Source organism: Narcine bancroftii, chromosome 1 (assembly GCF_036971445.1).
Source record: "Narcine bancroftii isolate sNarBan1 chromosome 1, sNarBan1.hap1, whole genome shotgun sequence".
In the NCBI taxonomy this organism is placed as follows: domain Eukaryota; kingdom Metazoa; phylum Chordata; class Chondrichthyes; order Torpediniformes; family Narcinidae; genus Narcine; species Narcine bancroftii.
In genome coordinates this window covers 481,382,927-481,404,885 of record NC_091469.1, presented here as the reverse complement: position 1 = coordinate 481,404,885, position 21,959 = coordinate 481,382,927, and the positions used below count along the sequence as shown (strand labels likewise).

At 44.5% G+C, this 21,959-nt stretch overlaps 1 protein-coding gene across 14 annotated transcripts in view; it reads left to right on the top strand.

Annotated features, from left to right (window-relative positions):
* LOC138751919 (obscurin-like) overlaps nucleotides 1-21,959 on the top strand; it is a 755,203-nt gene that overhangs the window by 375,605 nt on the left and 357,639 nt on the right. For 13 of the 14 annotated variants that reach the window (XM_069914884.1, XM_069914878.1, XM_069914879.1 and 10 more), the window contains one exon: nucleotides 7,562-7,828. The exons of the other annotated variant lie outside the window; for it this stretch is intronic. In XM_069914884.1, coding sequence (XP_069770985.1) covers nucleotides 7,562-7,828 — 267 coding nt within the window. The remainder of the gene's footprint in view (nucleotides 1-7,561; nucleotides 7,829-21,959) is intronic. 14 annotated transcript variants of the gene reach the window in all.

The following is a 21,959-nucleotide window of genomic DNA, read 5'->3' as shown; positions in this document are numbered from 1 at the left end:
CATCAGGGAGACACCCAAGTCCAGTGAATACATCCTTGTAATCTCATTGGATTTCATCTCTAGTGAGCGGACTTTTCTGCACCTCTTATGCTGACCTGCTGAGGTACATTGCATTGACTGGTCTAAGATGCTCACCTTGCTTGTGCAGATAGCAAAGAACCTAGACCAGAATACACCAGCTGGAATCTCACCTTGCACTGTGTGCCGTTGCAAGCTCCATGGTGTATAACAATTCATCATTGTCATTGTTGGTTTGCTCCCACTATACTTCATGATCGTTTTCTGTTTTCCATAATTATTCACTGGATGGACTATCCCTGTCTTGCTCACTGAGCCCTCTATGGTTTCAAGTTGTTCATTCATGACTTCTGCACTCCTGCACATGGCGTTGGCTTTCTGCAGTGTAAGCTTACCCTCCCTCAACAAGCGGGACCTCCCAGCTGGATCTTTTGTACCGAGCACAATCATGTCTCTCATTAAATCACATTTCAGCATTCCAATCTTATATGACTCAGACTGTTTCCTCAGTGCTCTCATATATTGATTTATGGTTTCATTTTCACGCTGGTCATAAGTGTTGAATGCATACCGCTCATATATGATATTTGTAGCAGGTTCAAAATGTTCCTTCAACTTTTTGAGTATTTCTGCACTCTTCCTTTGTGTTCACTTGTTGGGTCTAGTGTAGTGTAAACTCTGTAGCATCCTTTCCCCAGGAATGGTAACAAAGTAGCAAATACAATGTTATCTGGCTTCTGGTCTAACTCTGTTGCTCATCCATAATTTTCATACTGGGACTGGAAACATTTCCAATTCTCTCTCCAATCCCCTTTCATTTCCGTGGGAGCTGGTATTGGAAAATGTACGGATGCCACGGCTTATCAATCAGTACTCCTTTCTCGACGGAAATCTGCAACTATCTATCAAGAACTATAACACTAGAGTACATTCCTGACAAAAGAAATCAACCCGCTCCAGTGCTTGGAAGTGCGAGCACACATGGGTAAGAAAAAGCTTCAGAGGCTACTTACTCATTATGCTAACCCCACTCATCTGTGGGAGTGTGGCCAGGCCTTAACAGGTCACTTTTGTCATCAAAATACACAATTTCAAAATTACAAAACTTCCACTGATCATTTGTTCCTCATGTCCTCATCTTGAGCACTGGCTGTCTTGCAGTCCCAATAACACTTTCAAAACATGGAAATAATCCACCCTTTTGCTCAGCCTTCACTTCTGACACCATGTTTCGTGTGGTGTTACCATGACCCCTCCATAAATCTTTGTCCGCGAAGCCAAACCAAAGAAGAAGAAGAACCATGACAAGCCTTTATTATCATATCATGACCCCTGAGGTCAACACTGGAATGCTGCATCTCATTACAATGTATGTATGGCAAGCCACTGGTGCAAAAAGCCCAATCCCAACACTCATCATAATCCCCAAACATATGAAGCACTCTTCAAGGTGAAGGTGTGGATATGTCAGTAACTACTGACTGCAGAAGACTTCATGAACAGAAATACAAAGGCTTCACTGCAAGATGCAAACCACTACTTAGCCACAGAAAGGATGGCCATATTAAAGTTTACCAAGAAGTATTTAAAAGAGCCTGTAAAATGCTACGAAAAGGTCTTGTGGACAGACGAGATCAAGATTAAACTGTATCAGAGTGATGGCAAGAGCAAGTGTGAAGGCATAAAGGAACTGCCCAAGATTCAAAGGATACCACCTTTGCCATGGTTTGCATCTTGCAGTGTAGCCTCTGTTTTTCTGTTCATGAAGTCTTCTGTGGATGGTAGTGATTGACACATCTATACCTGCCTCCTGAAGAGTGTTTCTGATCTGTTGGGCAGGTGTTTGGGTAATTTTCTCCATTATGATGAAAATTCTTCTGTGATCAGCCATGGAAATCTTTTTTGAAGTACCTGTCCATTTGCGATTACTGAGCTCACCGGTACGGTCTTTCTTCTTAATGACATTCCAAGCAGTTGCTTTTGATCATCCTCAGGTTGGGCAATCTTTCTTATGGTTTTATTCTTGTTTTTCAGCCTCATAATGGCTTATTTGACTTTCATTGGCGCAACTTTGGTCCTCATGTCAGGACCAGATTAAGCTAGTGCGGGTTGTCTAGCATATGTTATAAAGGGTCCCAAACTTAAAAAAAATACACATAAATATTAAAACACATAAAATTTTACTTGCAATTAAATTTGTTCATTTGTTACACACTCAAATAATACAGCAAATATGTCTGACATTTCAGTAACAGTATTACTTACACATAGGTATCAATTTCAAATGTCAAAAGTAACAAAATTACAATTTAAAAGTTATATTTTCTAGAGGCTCATGTAGAAAAATGGCAACTACAGACTCCAAAGGTTAGAACAAGCCTTGCTCTTTTATACCTACACTGATGAAACAATTAAACATTACCCGAGTATTCGCAAACAACTGTGAAGCCAATTGTCCCAAACATTATGGTGCCCTGAAATGAGGGGACTATGTATAAAAAGTTTGGTAATTTCTACATGGTCAAACCAAAACGTATACAAATAATCTTGAATTATATCTGGAATGTGCACTTTAATTAAATGTAAATTGTTTGGTTACAAATTTAAAACTGTGGAGCACAGAGGCAAAAAAATGAAAAATGTCTTTGTCCCAAACATTATGGAGGGCACTGTATGTTGTGAATACTGAAATGCAATGCTGAAACACCAAAAACCGTTTCTTCAGTGCTGTAAATACTCTAGGCATTGGTCTGCATCATTTCTCTTCTAAATGTCAGATGCCAGTTGCATGCAGAAACAATTGGAATCCTTTACTGTGTAGTTGAGGCAAATATCAGAAATTATTTCAGTCTTTACTAAAGAGAAGATCATAGAAGCTAAGGAAATGATGTAGATATTTTGCGATATCTTGGATTATGTCTATATTACAAGGGAGGAAGTGTTGGGAGCCTTGGAGCATATTAAGGACGAATCCACTGGGCCTGATCTAGTGTATTCTCAGACCTTCCAGGAAGCTAGGGAACAAATGGCCAAATTTTTGCCTACAGGTGAAGTTCTGGAAGACTGGAGGGTGACTAATATATTCAAGAAAGACAGAAGGGGCAAGCTATGGAACTACAGTCCAGTGAGCCTGATCTTAGTAGTAGGAAAATTGCTGGGGAGGATTTTGAGTGGCAGAATCTACTAGGATTTGGATATTCAGTGATTTTGTGCCAAGGAAATCATGACTCACAAATATTTTCTGAAGAGGTGACCAAGAGTATTAACAAGGCAGGTGATGGATATTGTCTGTATGAACTTGTATGACGTGTGCTACTCACACCATGGGATTGAAAGCAGACCCAAAGATATCTTTACTCTGCCTGCTGTACTTCCAAAGTTCAGAAATAGTTGATTCTGCTTCCATTGGAAACATCATTTATGAAGTGATCATGAAGTTGTGTCTTCCTTGGTTGAGGTCAAGAAGACTTTAATTTTAATCAATCAAAATTTGCATGTCGATTGATATTGCAGTTTTCCTGTGTTGTAATATTCCAGTGCATTCACCCATATGTCATCTGGCAGCTCATTGGATGTCAGATTAATACCATCTTGGCACCAATTGTGCTCTAAGGTCATGTACTACTTATGTCAGTCTTCTTTTTGTTTAGTTTAATTTTCTACTGACCTAACATGTCTACTTGATATTTGCTCACTTCCCAATTTGGTGCAGATTTAAAAAAAATATATATTTGGAGCTTAGGTTAGAGAAACATTCTTTTTCAAGTATTGATATATATGACTGGTAAGTATCAAATGTTCAAAAAAAGGGTGCAAGGATACCAGGTTTTTACTACAGTAGCTTTTATAAACATTGATAAGGGTGTGGTAGGAAGAGTGTGGAGAGGAAGTTATTGGAGAAAATGAGGCAAGGAAACATGGATTATTGAAAGCAAATCCTGTTGATATAGTTGATGAGGGTAACCCAATTTATGAGATTAATTAATGAATGTGGTCCTCCAGAAGACAACATTGAATGATATTCCATAAAAACAACATTAATGGCTATATTCAACATTGGCTAAGTAACAGGCACCAAAGATTCATGGTAAATAGTTGTTTTGTGATAGGAATGAAGTGAAATAATGCCATTCTCCAGAAATCATAACTCCAGCAACTGGATTAAATCTTGACCTCATCTGGTGTTCGTGTGGAGTTTAGACATTTTCTCACAGAGGTGTGCTAGTTATTGTAAATTACTGTTTGTGTTGGTGGGTAGGAGGAGAATCAGTGGAGTTGGCTGACATGCAAGAGGACTAGGTTTCACGGAATGGATTGACAGAATTGCTCTGTTCTCAAAATACAACATGGGTCCTTCTGAATTATTAAACTATGAGAAAAATATGACATATACAAATATTCAAAGCCATAAAAGACTAATATATAGATATATAATATATATATATATAAAAATTCAAATTTGACGATCGTGTATTATTTTACCAGAAAGATAACAGCTTCATCAGAGACACGAAATTCATTCTTGCATCTTATACTTTCAATTTCATTTTGCAATCTTTGCTTCAAGTATTCATCATTAATTGTGTAAGACCACATTTAGAGTACTGTGTTCAGTTCTGGTCACCTCATTATAGGAAGGATGTGGAAACTATGGAGAGGCTGCAGAGGAGATTTACCAGGATGTTACCTGGATTGGAAAACAAGTCTTATGAGACAAGGTTAGCAGAGCTGGGACTTTTCACTTTGGATCATAGAAGGATGAAAGGAGACTTAATAGAGCTGTACAAGATTATGAGAAGCATAGATAGGGTGGACATCCAGCACCTGTTTCCCAGGGCCAGATCAGCAAACCCTAGAGGACATATGTACAAAGTAAAGGGAGGGAAGTTTAGAGGAGACATCAGGAGGTAAGTGTTTTATGCAGAGAGTGTGGGTGCCTGGAATACCTTGCCAAGGATGGTGGTGGAGGCTCTTAGACAGGCACATGGATAGTGGAAAAGTGGAAGGTTATGGGGTAGGGAGGGTTGAGTACTTTTTAGAAATATGTGTGTCAGCACAACATCGAGGGCTGAATGGCCTGCATTGTGCTGTAGTGTTCTATGTTCTAATAGAATGAAAAGGATACAAATATTAGTATACCCACATTGATGTACAGTAATTAGAAATGAGCGAGAATAAAAGTGTAATCATCAACATGTTTGAAATAAAAATGGGAGTTTCAGTTAAGGTTAATTTGCACACTGAGATTTAATAGTGAATATGCAACTATATAACTCAAGTGAGGTTAGTGATCTCATTTGTAAAGCAAACTGCAATCAGGTATCACCTGCTATGGGTTTTTTTTCTCATCCATACTTGCCCTCTAATATTCTCTAAGAGTATTCATGGCTCCTTTCTGTCACTATTACATCTCAGCAAATTAATCAAAAATTACAATAATGATTGGTAGGAAATTACTGATTGCAGCATCTGCAGTCTCTTGTATCATTTTACAGCCTATTTCACTTTCTTTGACCCATCCAGTACCCATATATTGTCAGTGTATATGTCCAGCATCCAGTAAACCATAAATTACATCTAACTGAAAATCTTTGTTCTCAATCACAAACTTCTTTGTCTACTATAGTAAAAACTCGGTATCTGGTACTTATGGCGATAGGTAGATGACAGATAAGTGAATTTTCCAGTCGCTTGAGGTTCTGTGTTGCATGATTGGTGAACTGACTGCAAAATTTTAAACTTTCGTATTTTTTACCTATTTATTTTCAGTGTATTTTTTTGCCAGTTGCTTGAATTCTGGTTTAACAGGGATTTTTCTATATTCAGCTTCATTCCTGCCTTTAGGATCTATCCCAAAGAGAACGAGATTTCTTGCAATTTTGATGTAATTATTGACCCTGAGATGAGCTTCAGACATTTCTACATCATCAGTACAATCACTGTTTTCACCCCTTTTCTCATGAGTTGGGAAATCTTCATCTCTACCTTTATTACCTCTAAACTTCATTATCCCTTTCTAGATCTGTCTTAGCAGTCTACATCAACTGTACTTCCAAAGCATCGCTAGCTATCACATGCATGCATTTGAGGTTAGGTGTGGGGAAACGGTTAAAGAAGATGCACAGGGCAGATTTTTCTTTGCACAATATGGGGTGGATGCTTGGAACAGGGCGCCAGGAGTAGTGGTGGACTCAGATACAATGCTAGCATTTTAGGCTTCTAGATATACATGAGTAGGCTAGGGATGGAGAAATATGGATCATGTAGATAAGCAGCAGAGTTTTGGAATACTTTGGGTACCAAGTTCAGTGCACACATGTGGGCCAAAGAACATTTTCCTGTGCTGTAATGATCAATATTCTCTCTCCTTTCTAACACCACTTATCCAGCACTCATTTGTTTTCATGCCTCTGCAAATGTTAAACTGAATAAAATTTTATATGCATTGTGACAAATCTCTGGATTAGACTTCATTATTATTTATTAAAATTAAACGGTCACCCTTGTTCCTCTATCTTATCAAAAAAAGCTATCAGGGGAAAGGTGTTCTATCTAATATAATTTGGTACTGCTTTGCCATTGGTTGCACACTGATTATGTCCTTTTGATGTGGTGTTTGCAGCCACGAATTAAATCAAAATGTAAAATAAAACTGAGTGTTAATATCCTTACATTTTCCTAAATGACCCATGAAAGGAAATTGAGGACTTTCCATTCAGAATTTTGAATCCTAAATTGGTTAAAATTTGGTTTTAAATACACGACGAAGATATCTTTCAATTCACAAATCCAAGTGAAAATATGGTAGTTAATTTTGAGCAGCTCTCCCTGCGCCTGTTACAATGATAAGTACAGAGGAAGCTGCTGAAGATCCAGCTGCGCTGGGTGGGTCACGTCTCCAGAATGGAGGACCATCGCCTTCCCAAGCTCGTGTTATATGGCGAGCTCTCCACTGGCCACCGAGACAGAGGTGCACCAAAGAAGAGGTACAAGGACTGCCTAAAGAAATCTCTTGGTGCCTGCCACATTGACCACCGCCAGTGGGCTGATCTCGCCTCAAACCATGCATCTTGGCACCTCACAGTTCGGCGGGCAGCAACCTCCTTTGAAGAAGACCGCAGAGCCCACCTCACTGACAAAAGACAAAGGAGAAAAAACACAACACCCAACCCCAACCAACCAATTTTCCCCTGCAACCGCTGCAACCGTGTCTGCCTGTCCCGCATCGGACTTGTCAGCCTTAAACGAGCCTGCAGCTGATGTGGACATTTACCCCCTCCATAAATCTTCGTCCGCGAAGCCAAGCCAAAGAAGAGAATCCTGCATTCTTGGTCAGAAGTCCTTTTGGGCAAGTAATACTATGCTCTTTTTTGTGTGAGCATGATCCCCATTGAAAATATGAGATTGTTTTGTGTTCTGCTGGGCATAGGAATATACCAGTTTATTCCAAAGAATTAATAGAGGAATCAGAATGCCCAATGAAATTAAAATTTGAAAACTTGAGTACTATACAGAGATTAATTATTGGTCCAATATTTCTCAGCTTTACCAGTACTTTTCAAAAAAGAACTTCAGAATGTAAATATCGAAGAGGGTGATACAGCCAAACTAAGCTGTGAGCTTACTAAGCCTGATGCTACAGTGGAATGGCTAAAAGAGTCAGTGGCACTAGTGCCATGTGGAAAATATGAAATGAAACAACATGGAACCATCACTGAATTGTTAATCCATGATGTGGAACCAGAAGATGCGGGTAACTACACTTGTGATTCTGGGGATAAACAATCTACAGCTCACTTAAAAGTGAAAGGTAAAGTATATATAATTTCATAATGGAATTATTACAAAATATATGGGGGTTATAGGTTAATTGTGACATTTGGGGGGTATGGGGTTGTGGGCTGGAAGGGTGTGTTTCCATTCTGTATGTCTAAATTTGAAAAATTAAACTGCTTCCATGTATTCATTTTGCTGCTAAATTGACATCACTATCATGTTCTCATATTTAATTGTGTGTCATTTCTGTATTTAATGTTGTCCATTCTCATCTAGTTTTCCTTCATCAATGGGGTGGCATTGTTGGCGTTGTGGTAAGCTCAACGCCTTTACAGTGCCAGCGATCGGGACTGGAGTTCGAGTCCTGCGCTCCCTGTAAGGAGTTTATACGTCCTCTCCAAGTCTGCGTGGGTTTTCTCCAGGGACTCCAGTTTCCTCCCACTGTTCAAAACATTCCGGGTTGTAGGTTAATGGGGTGTAAGTTATGGCATAGACTCATGGGCTGAAATGGCCTGTTACTGTGCTGCATGTCTAAATTTAATTGTTTTTTATCCACTTTTTCTTTTTTCTGATAAATGACAGTCAGATTTTTACTTCTATGTTGGTTAATTTGACATTTTTATTATGTGCAGGAAAATGAGAATATTAATGAATATTAGGATCTAGCCTCCTGAAATGTCTAGAAATTAGACTGACCAAGCAGAAATCTCCATTTGAAGATGAGTAGTGTGGGGTTGTATTAAAACGTGCCATCGTTGATGTTGATAAAGTTGGGAAAACAACAAAAGCCACCGAGTTCCACAATTCTACAAAAATGCTTGTTACAGCTGTGAACCATTATGGCAGCAGGCAGAGGTTGTGGGGGAAAACATCTTAAAGGAGTGGGGTGAATGGGTTGGTGGAGAGAGTGGTACATGGGCTAAATGCAGGCATATGCGCTAGTCACCTTGGTCAGCATAGATGAGTTGGGCTGTTCTGAGAAAAAGCAGACTTCTGTTATTAACCCTCTTTCCCACCCGACCCCCCCCCCACCCCCAGTTCTTTACTTTAAGCAATCTTGAATGATTAATGTTGCTGAGATACCACTTCAACTTTGCTAACTTGCAAATATTTTTGGGCATTCACACCTCAGTCATTTCCCTTTTGCTGGAACGTTAAACTTCTACATATTAAATTTGTATTACGTAATGGGATGTTGGAGGTTTCCAAAAATCCTATATTCCATTCATCTGCTTAGCCATTTTCTAGAGTGGCACATTTATGTCCAATGCAACTGTATTTCACCTGAAACTATGTTACTGAAATGAGATTAAAATGTTAAAGAATATTGGAAAGTTTACAAAATTGAAGTGATGCCTCAAGAAAGCAAATACTATAGCATAATGGGATTTGTTGCAAGAGGTTTTAAATATAGAAGCAGTGAGGTCTTACTACAGTTGTACGAGGCATTGGTGAGGTCATAACTTCAGCATTGTGTGCAGTTTAGGTCTCCTAATCTAAGGACATTCTTACTCCTGAGGGGATGCAAAGGTTCTCCAGACTAATTCTCAGAGGTGGAAGGACTGACATTAAAAAAGACTGAATAAAGTACGGATATGCATCTTAGAATTTAGAAGAATGAGAAGGGATCTCATTGAGACATGAGAATGTTCATGTTGGGAAGTCCAGAACAAAGGATCACCATCTAAAGAGAAGGGGGAAGCCATTTAGGACTGAGATGAGGAAAATAACTTTTCACTCACAGAGTTGTGAACTTGTTGAACTCCCTACCACAGAACGTTTTTGAGACCAGTTCATTGGATATATTCAAAAAAGAGTTAAATGTGGTCATATTGGCTAAAGGGATCAAGGAGTCTGGAGAGAAGGCATGAATAGGTTACTGAACTTGTTTGATCAGCCATGATTGTATTGAATGGTGAAACATGCTTGAAGGGCTGAATAGCCTTTTCTTGCTCTATTTTCAAATTTTCAAGGAATACTAATTACTCAAGACTCTGCTTGAAGTAAACAAATAAGTCAAGGTAACAACAAGAATCTGCTATTTTCCTAGAACAGTTACAGAGTTAACAGATTTCCAAAGAAGAATGGTCACTCAGAAATTACCATTTGTAGCGGCAGCTACACCTGCTCCTGCAATAACACACACAACCAGACGGGTTGAGCTCAGTGAGCAGACCAGTTTATTGCAGGCTTCTGGGCTGCACTTATACTCCCAGCCCGGACCTGGCTGAGAACCGCGTTGGAGGGCACTGACGTCACCTGGGCGTCACGTGGTCTCCCAGCGCGGGCTTCTGAGCCCCGTGCTGGGAGGAAGGGAAAACCCCTGACGGCGCCATTTTGGCTGGCTGCCCCGGCGCGTGGCTTACAAGCGGAGCTGGTTCACCTGCCTAGTGGTGAGCCACCACACAGCTGCCCCCCCCCCCCCCACAGAACCTGTGCCAATGTCTTTTTTCGCTGGGTGGCCTCGCTTCTTGGGCTGGGCTACGACTACGGGCTCGGTGGGATCGAGGTGCGTTGGCTTCAGCCTGTCCTCTCGCCTGCTGCCAATGTCCAGCGTGAATTTAGAGCTGGAACACTACAACCCTGTATGGCACCTCATACGGTCGCTGCAGAGGTGCCGCGGTCAGGCCCCGCTGAACAAAAACGTATTCTGCGGAAAGCAGTTCGCCGGGAATGTGAGACGGGCGGGTGCCATGCCTGGATGGCAGTGGGGGTTTGAACAAGTCCAAGCATGCCCTGAGGTGCGGTGACCGCTGGGGATTGTGAGGTGCATTGACGAACTCACCAGGTGGTGCCAGCGGTGCACCATAGACCAGCTCAGCAGATGATGCCTGCAGATCTTCCTTGGGAGTGGAGTGGATGCCCAGGAGCACCCAAGGCAGTATGTCTGCCCTGTCAGAACCGGTGAGGTGGGCAGACGTTCGACCAGTCCATTGGACTGCGGGTGGTAGGCTGTGGTGCGGTGTTGCTGTATCCCCAACCTGTTGGCGAGCTGTGCCCGGAGCACAGATATGAACTGGGCACCCCGATTGCTGGTGAGGTGACCCGGGACACTGAACCAAGTGACCCAACCATGCAACAGTGCTTGGGAGCAGGAGTCGGTGGAAGTCTGGCATCAGGATCGTCTCGGGCCAGCGAATGATGCGGTCCACCATCCTAAACAGGTAACGGTTGCCCCAGGAAACGGGTAAGGGCCCGATGATGTCCACGTGAATGTGGCTGAACCGTTCCCGGATCTGCTCGAACACCTGTACGGGCGCACTGGTGTGCCTGTGCACCTTGGACGTCTGGCAATGGGGGCATGTTCTGGCCCAGCCTGTGATCTGCTTCTGCATCCCATGCCCTATGAAATTTTCTGCCACCATCTGGACCATGGACCTGATGGATGGATGTGAAAGGTCGTGGATATGACGGAAGAACTGCCTGCGCCACTGCTGGGGAACCACTGGTCGCGGGATGCCCATGGAGATATCACACAGGATGGTGTCTTCACCGCTCAGAGTCAGGAGGTCTCGGAACCACAGGGTGGTGATGGCAGTCTTGAAGGCCTTGTGTTGCACCTGGTTCTTGCTGGCGACGAGGATGTCGTCCAAATAAATAAAGATGAAATCCAAGTCCCTGCCCACAGAGTCGACGAGGCGCTGGAAGGTGTGAACGGTGTTCTTGAGCCCAAATGGCATGCGCAGGAATTTGAACAAGCCAAAGGGGGTGATGATGGCCGTCTTGGGTATGTCCTCAGGGTGCACTGGGATCTGGTGATATCTTTCTTCTTTGGCTTGGCTTCACGGACGAAGATTTATGGAGGGGGTAAAAAGACCACGTCAGCTGCAGGCTCGTTTATCTACACACCAGATAACCTTGGAGAAAACCCTCGCACCGTGCAGGTTGGCCGTAAAGTCTTGGATGTGAGGGATGGGGGTAACGGTCAGGAACTGTTGCCTCATTGAGCTGTCGATAGTCTCCGTAGGGACACCAGCCGCCAGAGGCTTTCGGGACTAGGTGGAGCGGCAAGGCCCATGGACTGTCGTACTGCCAAATTATTCCCAGTTCCAACAGGTGCGAAAATTCCTCCTTCGCCACCAGGAGCTTATCAGGCGGGAGCCAGCGTGCCTTGGTGTGAACTGGTGGAACAAACCGTGGCACGGCGAGGCAGTGGAGAACTGTGGCTTGAGGAGTGTCGGGAACTCGTCCAGGATTCGCTGAAACTTATTTCTGGGCATGCTGATCATGGCCATCTGCGGTTGCTCCGAGCAGGAGGCATCAAGGCGAAGGGCCTGGAAGGTACGGGCATCCACCAGGCGCCTACCTCGAATGTCCACCAGAAGCCCGTGTGCGAGGAGGAAGTCTGCACCCAGAATGGCGGTGGGGAGGGACAAGACGGTGAACCTCCACGCAAAATTTCATTGGCTGATCTGGAAGTGGACTGTCTTCTCTCCATACATCTGGATTTCTGTTGCATTGGCCGCAGAGAGGGGAGGTCCACGATGTCAGTTCCTGGACTCGATGGCCGTGGCTGGGATGACGCTGATCTGGGCTCCAGTGTCAATGAGGAATCGCCGGCCGCTGACTGAGTCCCGCAGGTAGAAGAGGCTGTGTCCTTGGCCAGCTGCTGCAGCCATTAACAGTGGCCGGCCTGGTCATTTCCCTGGAATGAGCAGAGCTGACGACACTTCCGAGCCTTGGCTCCCCAGCGCTGGTGGTAGTAGCAGAGGCCTGGAGTGGATGCTGTGGCCTTGGTTATGCTCTTGGGGGCCCCTGCAGGGGCTGGATGCTCTACCACAGTGCTAGGGGCAGGCCTGACATGGTCATGCCCATGCCTCATGACCTACTGGACTGCTGAGCCCTCCAGGAATCATGTGAGCCATAGCTCTTGGGCCTTCTGGGTGACCTTCCTCGGGTTGGTGAAGCTCTCCTGGACCAGCAGCGGCCGGATATCCCCGGGCATATGGTCGAGGAAAATTCGCTCAAAGAGTGGGCAGTTGGTGTGTTCACCCATGAGTGTGAGCTTCTCGTCCATCAGCTCCATCGGGGACCTGTCCCCCAGGGCATCGAGGTGCAGCATCTGAGTGGCACGCTGGTGTCTGGATAGTCCGAAGGATCCGGTAAGCACTTGCTTGATGGTCTCGTATTTTTCTTCAGCGGGTGGGTGCTGAATGAGGTGCAGCACGCGTCTGGCAGCGACCACATAGTAGAATTTGGTCGTGTTGGACGAAATCTGGTGGAGGTGAAACTGAGCCTCCACGTGGTTGATCCAGGTCCCCAGCTCCTGAACCCAGAATTCAGGCAGTTTCACGGCTATAGCGCTGATCCCAGACTCGCTCATGATGGGTTCAAAGATGTTTGAACCAGTCAGGGTCACCAATTGTAGCAGCAGCTACTCTGCTCCTGCAATAACACACACAACCAGATGGGTTGAGCTCAGTGAGCAGACTCGTTTATTGCAGGCTGCTGGGCTGCACTTATACTCCCAGCCCGGACCTGGCTGAGAACCGCGCTGAAGGGTGCTGACGTCACCCGGGCATCACGTGGTCCCCCAGTGCGGGCTTCTGAGCCCTTTGCTGGGAGGAAGGGAAAACCCCCGACGGCGCCATTTTGGCCGGCTGCCCCACCGCATGGCTTACAAGCGGGGCCGGTTTGCCTGCCTAGTGGTGAGCTGCCACACATTAATATTGTAGTAGTTTCTCAAAACATAATTTTTTTATTTAGTCAGAATAACAAAGAAACAGAGTGGGCCTAACCAATCTATGGTTATGTTTAAGCTTCTTTCAGCCCCCTGACTTTTCCAGTTTAAATCTATCAACAAAACCCTCATTGACTTGACCTGCTTCCATAGAACCATGGAACACTACAGCACAGAAACAGGCCCCTTTGGCCCTTCTAGTCCATACCAAACCTTTTCTCTGCCTAGTTCCACTGGCCTACACCCAGTCCATATCGCTTCATACCTCTTTCATCCATGTACCTGTCCAAATTCCTCTTAAATGTTAAAATTGAGCCCACAGGTCATTCCATGCTCCCACCACTCTCTGTGTGAAGAAGTACCCCCTAAACTTTTCCCCTTTCAGACTTAATCCATATCCTCTGGTTTGTATCTCATCTACCCTCAGTGGAAAGCGCCTATCTACATTTACTCTATCTATCCCCCTCATAATTTTAAATATCTCTATCAAATCTCCCCTCATTTTTCTACTCTCCAGGGTATAAAGTCCTAACCTGTTTAACCTTTCGCTGTAACTCAGTTCCTGAAGTCTGAGCAACATCCTCATCAATCTTCTCTGCACTCTTTCTATCTTATTGAAATCTTTACTGTAGTTAGGTGACCAAAACTGCACACAATACTCCAAATTTGGCCTCACCCATGTTTTATACAACTTTAACATAACACATCAACTCCTATACTCAATACTTTGATTTATGAAGGCTACTTCATAAAAGCTCTCTTTACAACCCTATCCACCTGTGATGCCACTTTCAGAGAATTATGTACCTGTATTCCCAGGTACGTCTGTTCTACCGCACTCCTTTCTTGGTATGTCCTTCCAAAATGCAACACCTCACACTTGACTGCATTAAATTCCATCTGGCATTTTTCAGCCCATTTTTCTAGCTGGTCCAGATCCCTCTGCAAGCTTTGAAAACCTTTTATTTTCACTGTCCACAGCACCTCCAATCTTAATGTCATCTGCAAACTTGCTGATCCAATTTACCACATTATCATCCATATCATGGTCCTGGCACCAATCCCTGAGGCACACTACTGGTCACAAGACTCCTGACTGAAAGCATCATCCACCACTACTCTCTGGCTTCTCCCATCCAGTCATTGTCAAATCCAGTTCACTATTTCACCATGAATAGACTAGCATCTGAATCTTCCTGACTAACCTCCATGTGGGACCTTGTCAGAGGCCTTACTAAAGTCCACGTAGACAACATCCACAGCCTTTCCTTCGTCAACGTTCCTGGTAACCTCTTCAAAAATCTTTACAAGACTGCTTAAACCTGTCCTTCCATGCACAAAGACATGTTGACTAGTCCTAATCAGTTTCTGGCTATCCAAATATTTGTATATCTGATCTCTTAGAACACCTTCCAATAATTTATCTACTACTGACGTCAGGCTTACTGGCCTATAATTTCCAGGGTTACTTTTAGAGATTTTTTTTAAAGAAAAGAACAACGTGAGCTCCCCTCCAATCCTCCAGCACCTCACCGTGGTGAATGACATTTTAAATATTTCTGCCAGAGCCCCTGCAATTTCTATACTAGCCTCCCTCATGGACTGAGGGAATATCTTGTCAGGCCATGGGGATTTAATCCATCCTTATTTGCTTTAAGTCAGCAAGCATTTCCTCCTCTTTAACCTGTATAGGTTCTATGACCTCGCTGTTTTTCTTACTTCCCACAACTCTGTGCCTATTTCCTGAGTGAATGCTGATTGAAAAAAAATTAAAATCTTCCCTCATCTCTTTTGGCTCCATACAAAGCTGACCACTCTGATCTTCAAGGGGACCAATTTTGTCCCTTACTATTCTTTAGATCTTAATATACCTGCCTAAACTCTCAGAGTTTGCTTTCACATTATCTGCCAAAGCAACCTCATGTTTTTGTTTTGCCTTCCTGATTTCTTTCATGATTGTTTTTTTGCATTTTTTATATTCCTCAAGTACCTAATTTGGTCCATGTTACCTATATCTATTATACACCCCTCTCTTCTTTCCAACCAGATCCCAAATATTCCTCGAAAACCAAGGTTCCCTATGCCTGCTAACCTTGCCTTTGATCCTGACAGGAACATGCAAACTCTGTACTCTGAAAATTTCACCTTGGAAGGTCCTCCACTTACTGCACACTTCCCTGCCTGAAAACAACTTATCCCAATCCACGCATTCTAGATCCTTTCTCATTTCCTCAAAACAAGCCTTTTTCCAATTTAGAATCTCAACCTGAGGCCTAGACCTATCCTTCTCCATAATTAACTTGAATACTCTTTGCATTTAATTAGATGCATTTTAGAAAATCTCCACCATGTACAACCATTTGCCTTCTAATGTGTATGCAATTTTCACCTAATCTTTTCCTTCCTCTATTCCTCTAACTGCTATGGCACTCTGGTTCTCATCACCCTGCAAATCTAGTTTGAACCCACCGGAACAGTACTCACAAACCTTCCCACATGGATGTTAGTCCCCCTCCAGTTCAGATGCAAACTGTTCAGTCAGAACAGATCCCAACTTCCCTGGAAGAGAGCCCATTGAACCCTGAAGCATTCCCTCCTGCACCATGTCTTTCAGCATGTGTTAAGCTACATTATCCTTCATTTTCTAATCTCACTAGCATGTGGCATGGGTGGCAATCCTGAATCACAAACCTAGAGGTCCTGTCCTTCAGCCTAATGCCTAACTCCCTGAATTCTCCTTTGTAGGACCTCCTCACCATGCAGATGGAATTTAATGCAATCAAGTGTGTTGTGTTGCATTTGAAAGAACAAACCAAGAAAGGACATGCACGATAAATGGTAGGGCACTGAGGAGTGCAGTAGGCAAAGGGATCTAGGAATACAGATACATAATTATCTGCAAGTGGGGTCATAGGTGGATAGGGTTATTAAGAGAGATTTGCACATATTGGCCTTCATATATCAAAGTATTGAGTACAGGAGTTGGGATATTATGTTAAAGTTGTATAAGACATTGATGAGGCCAAATTTGGAGTATTGTGTGCAATTTTGGTCACCCAACTACAGGAAAAATATAAATAAGATAGATAGAGTCCAGAGAAGATTCACGAGGATGTTGCCCAGACAGGGAAAGTTTAAACAGGTTAGGACTTTATTCCCTGGAGCATAGAGGAATGAGGGAGATTTGATAGAGGTATTTAAAATTAGGAGGGGGATAGACAGAGTAAATGTAGATAGGCTCATTCTACTGAGGGTAGGTGAGATACAAACCAGAGGAGTGAAGGTGTTAAGAGTGAAAGGGAAAAAGTTTAGAGGGAATCTGAGGGGGGAACTTCTTCACACAGAAAGTGGTGAGAATGTGGAACAATTTTCTAGCTGAAGTGGTGAATGCGGGCTCAATTTTAACATTTAAGAGGAATTTGGACAGATACATGGATGAGAACGGTATGGAGGACTTTGGACTGGGTTCAGGTCAGTGGGATTAGGCAAAAAAATGGTTCGGCACAGATGAGATGAGCCAAAGAGGCCTGTTTCTGTGCTGTAATGTTCTATGGTTCTAAATGGACCACCACATCTGGCTGCTCACCCTCCCTCCTGAGAATGCTGAGAACTCGATCTGAGAGATCTCGGACCCAGGCACTAAGGTTCTACAGATCCTCTTATCTGTCCCCCCAAGTATGGAATCACTATCACTACAGCTCTCATCTTCTCCTCCCTTCCTTTAGCCACAAAACTAGCCCCATGGTAGAGACCTGATTGCTGTGGCTTGGGCCTGGTTGGTCGTTCCCTCAACAATATCCAAAATGATATACTTGCTATTGAGGAGAGCGGCCACAGGGGTTCCCTGCACTGCCTGCCTGTTCCTTTCCCTCTCCTAACTGTCACCTATCTACCCTCCTCCTGTCTCCAAGGTATGATAGTGGTCCCTGTAACTCCTATCACCTCTCTGCCTCCTTAATAATCTGGTGTTCATCCAATTCCAGCTCCAATTCCTTAACTCGGCTTGTCAAGAGCTGCAGCTGGATGCACTTCTTGCAGATGAAGTCTCTAGAGATATTGTGGCTTCCCTGATGACCCACAATCTGCCATTCCCACTGTTTATGACTTGAGGAACAAAATATCTGAGATCTAAAACCTGCTCTTACCTGTGCCGACCTGCTGAATCCTTTTTGTTCCTCAAATAGTGCGTCACTTTCTTACTTTCTTACTTCAACTCCTACTATCCCTCGTCTCTTACCTGTTCTTGCTGAAGCCTTACCACTCTGACTCAGTCCATTCCGGCAATGATCGCTCCCTCTTGAATCCATGTTATTCACTGCAACTGGTCTCTGTTGTAGTAAGCTTCATACTCTAACTATTTTCTGGTTGAAGAGATTTACTTGATTGTTCTAATTTCATTTTATTGGTTACCATCTTTTAATGAAGCCCTTTAGTTCTGGCCTTCACCACAAATAGAAATATTCTTTCTGTTCTTGTTCATTAAGAAAGTTTTCATAACTTTAAGGCTATCCTCAGCCAATTTCCGCAAGGGAAAGAGATCCTTATGCAAGGTTTTGCCTTTGAATTTTATAGTTACATAAATAGATATGTTGCAATTAATTTATTCAGTATTGATGTTTTAATACCTAAATGTCTTTCCAAATGTTGTAGCCTTACCTGTCCTTTTCAAAGAAGAGCTGCAGAATGAAGAAGCTGAGGAGAGTCAGCTAGTCACATTTCATTGTGAGCTTACAAAGTCTGGTGCACCAGTGAAATGGAAAAAAGGATTTAAAATACTTTATCCTAATGAAAAGTATGAAATTAAGCAAGTTGGTGCAACTGTTGAATTAACAATCCACAATGTAAATGCAGATGATATGGGTAAATATTCCTGTGAATCTGGGAACCAGCAGACTGATGGCTACTTGAAAGTTAATGGTGTTATTAGAAAAATTGTTCATAGCAAAGAAGGGTTTCAAAACTTGCAGAGGGACCTGGACCAGCTGGAAAAATGGGCCCAAAAGTGGCAGATGGAATTTAATGCAGACAAGTGTGAGGTATTAGATTTTTGAAGAACAAACCAAGAAAGGACATGCACAGTAAATGTTAGGTCACTGAGACAGGTAGATAGGGTTGTAAAGTTATCTTTTTGGATATTGGCCTTCATAAATCAAAGTTTTGAGTACAGGAGTTGGAGTGTTATGTAAAGTTGCATAGGACATTGGTGAGGCCAAATTTGTAGTATTGTGTGCAGTTTTGATCACCTAACTACAGGAAAGATATCAATAAGATAGAAAAAATGCAGAGAAGATTTATGAGGATGTTGCTCAGACTTCAAGAACTGAGTTATAGGGAAAGGTTAAACAGGTTAGCACTTTATTTGCTGGAGTGTAGAAGAATGAAGGGAGTAGTATTTAAAATTATGAGGGAGATGTAAAGAGTAAATGTAGATAGGCTTTTTCCACTGAGGGTAGGTGAGATACAAACCAGAGGACATGGGTTAAGAGTGAAAGGGGAAAAGTTTAGAGGGAAAGTGAGAGGGAACTTCTTCACACAAGAGTGGTGCAAGCATGGGACGAGCTGCCAGCTGAAGTGGTGAATGCGGGCTCAATCTTAACAGTTAAGAATTTGGACAGGTATGTGTATGGAGGGCGATGGACAAGGTGCAGGTCAGTGGGACTAGGCATTAAAAAATGGTTTGGGACAGACTGGAAGGGCCAAAGGGGCCTGTTTCTACGTTGTAATGTTCTATGGTTAAAAAAAAAAGTATTACTTCAAGAGATTTGCAGTAAATTGTATCTCATTGAAAGTTTATGTCAACTGTCACTCTTCATTCTTCCACAGTTCAGCTCTTTCCATCACATTTTTAGGCTGAAATTTTTAGTTCGTCTGATCTTCCTAATTTTAAATGATTGTGTTAATATATAGATCTTAGAAAATAAACCTCTTACTTGAGAGTTAATAAATACTTCTATACATCTTTAACAAACATCAGTTGAGTTCCTCATAACTATTTTATTTACTTTATAATAATGTTGCTCTGGATCCATTTCCTTGTCTATGAGGTTATGCTTTATTATGAACTTTAATAGAACTTTGATGAAGGGCTCAAGCCCATAATGTCGGTTCTGTGTCTCTGCCTTTGCTACATAAAGGACATTGTTTGACCTGCTGAGTTTCTCCAGCTTTTTGTGTTTTCACTACCACCCCCCACCCCCGTGTCCACAGAATTTGGTGTTTTACCTCAGGTGAATGTAGATGTATGAAATTTAATATGAAGGCATAAAGTGAAGAAGGCAGAGGGTAGGGGGCGTCGGCCCCGATCCGGGCAAGAGCGAAGGGGAGGCAACGGCCCCAGCCTCGGTCGAATGAGGCAGATGGCGGCCGCAATCCGGGCAAGAGCGAAGGGGAGGCGGCGGCCCTGGCCTCGGATGAGTGAGGCAGGCGGAGGCCCCGGTCTGGGCGGAAAGAAGGAGGCGGCGGCCCCAATCCGGGCACAGGGAAAGCAGTGGCGGCCCTGGCCCCGGTCCGGGCAGAGAGTAAGCGGCAGCGGCCCCGATCCGGGCAAGAGCGAAGGGGAGGTGGCGGCCCCGGCCTCGGTCAAGTGAGGCAGGCGGAGGCCCTGGTCCGGGCAGAAAGTAGGAGGCGGCGGCCCCAGTCCGGGCACAGGGAAAGCAGCGGTGGCCTTGGCCCCGGTCCGGGCAGTATAGTCTGACCTAGGAGGGGAGGCAGGCCCCTCCAGCCCGGGTAAGAAACCTGCATAGGAGAAGGCCACTCTGATATAAAACCTACGACCCAAGGACCTCGCTGCCACGTCCCAGCTTGCTTGGCCACGCCACACGAACCAAAGTACTGCGCGCACTGCACTCCACCTAAAAGCTCCTTTGCGCAGGCCCGAGGACAGGTCCACGTCCTCCCCCTCCACGTCCTCCCCCTCCACGTCCTCCCCCTCCACATCCTCCCCCTCCACGTCCTCCCCCTCCACATCCTCCCCCTCCACATCCTCCCCCTCCATGTCCTCCCCCTCAAAAGATGCTCACAAACTCAAGCTAGCATGCTGGAACATCAGAACCATGCTAGACAAGGCCGACAGACCTGAACGTCGGTCTGCCCTCATTGCACATGAACTCCTCAGACTTGACATCGACATAGCCGCTCTCAGTGAAGTCTGCCTTGCAGACGTAGGCAGCCTCCAAGAACGCGGCGCGGGCTACACACTCTACTGGTCTGGCAAGTCTATGGATGAACGACGCCTATCTGGTGTAGGCTTCATGGTCAAGAACTCCATTGCCTCCAAACTCGAAAACCTCCCGACAGGCCACTCGGACCGGATCATGTCCATGCAACTCCCCCTTCAAAACAAGTGTCGCATCACCCTCATCAGTGTCTATGCTCCAACCCTCCAGGCGGAACCAGCAGAAAAGGACAAGTTCTACACTGACCTGCGCAACCTCATTCAACGCACCCCTACAGCCGATAAGGTTGTCATCCTTGGCGACTTCAACGCTCGCGTCGGCAAAGACTCAGAAACCTGGCCAGGAACGACAAGTGCAACGACAATGGGCGCCTCCTGTTGGAGCTCTGCGCAGAACAGTGGCTTGTCATTACAAACACCCTTTTTCAGCAGAGGGACAGCCTGAAGACTACCTGGATGCATCCCCGATCCAAACACTGGCACCTCCTGGACTACGTCCTGGTGCGAGAAAGAGACAAACAAGATGTGCTCCACACCAGGGTCATGCCCAGCGCGGAATGCCACACTGTCCACCCGCTGGTTCGCTGCAAGCTCAACCTTCACTTCAAGCCAAAGCCCAGGAACAGTAAAGCCCCCAGAAAGAGGTTCAGTGTTGGAAACCTGCAGTCAGACGAAGTGAGAGGAAACTTCCAGGCAAACCTCAAAGCAAAGCTCGAGGATGCAATCCGCCTCATGGACTCGTCCCCTGAAACCCTCTGGGATCAGCTGAAGACGACCATACTGCAATCCACTGAAGAGGTACTGGACTTCTCCTCCAGGAAAAACAAGGACTTGTTCGACGATAACAGCCAGGAAATCCAGGAGCTGCTGGCAAAGAAGCGAGCTGCCCACCAGGCTCACCTTACAAAGCCGTCCTGGTCAGAGAAGAAAAAAGCCTTCCGTCGCGCATGCAGCCATCTTCAGCGCAAACTCCGGGAGATCCAAAATGAGTGGTGGACTAGCCTCGCCAAATGAACCCAGCTCAGCGCGGACATTGGCGACTTCAAGGGTTTTTATGAGGCTCTAAAGGCTGTGTATGGCCCCTCACCCCAAGTCCAAAGCCCGCTGCGCAGCTCAGACGGCAAAGTCCTCCTCAGCGACAAGATCTCCATCCTCAACCGATGGTCAGAACACTTCCAATCTCTTTTCAGTGCCAACCGCTCTGTCCAAGATTCTGCCCTGCTCCAGCTCCCTCAACAGCCCCTAAGGCTAGAGCTGGATGAGGTCCTCACCCGGGAACCCGGGAAGAGACATATAAGGCAATTGAACAAC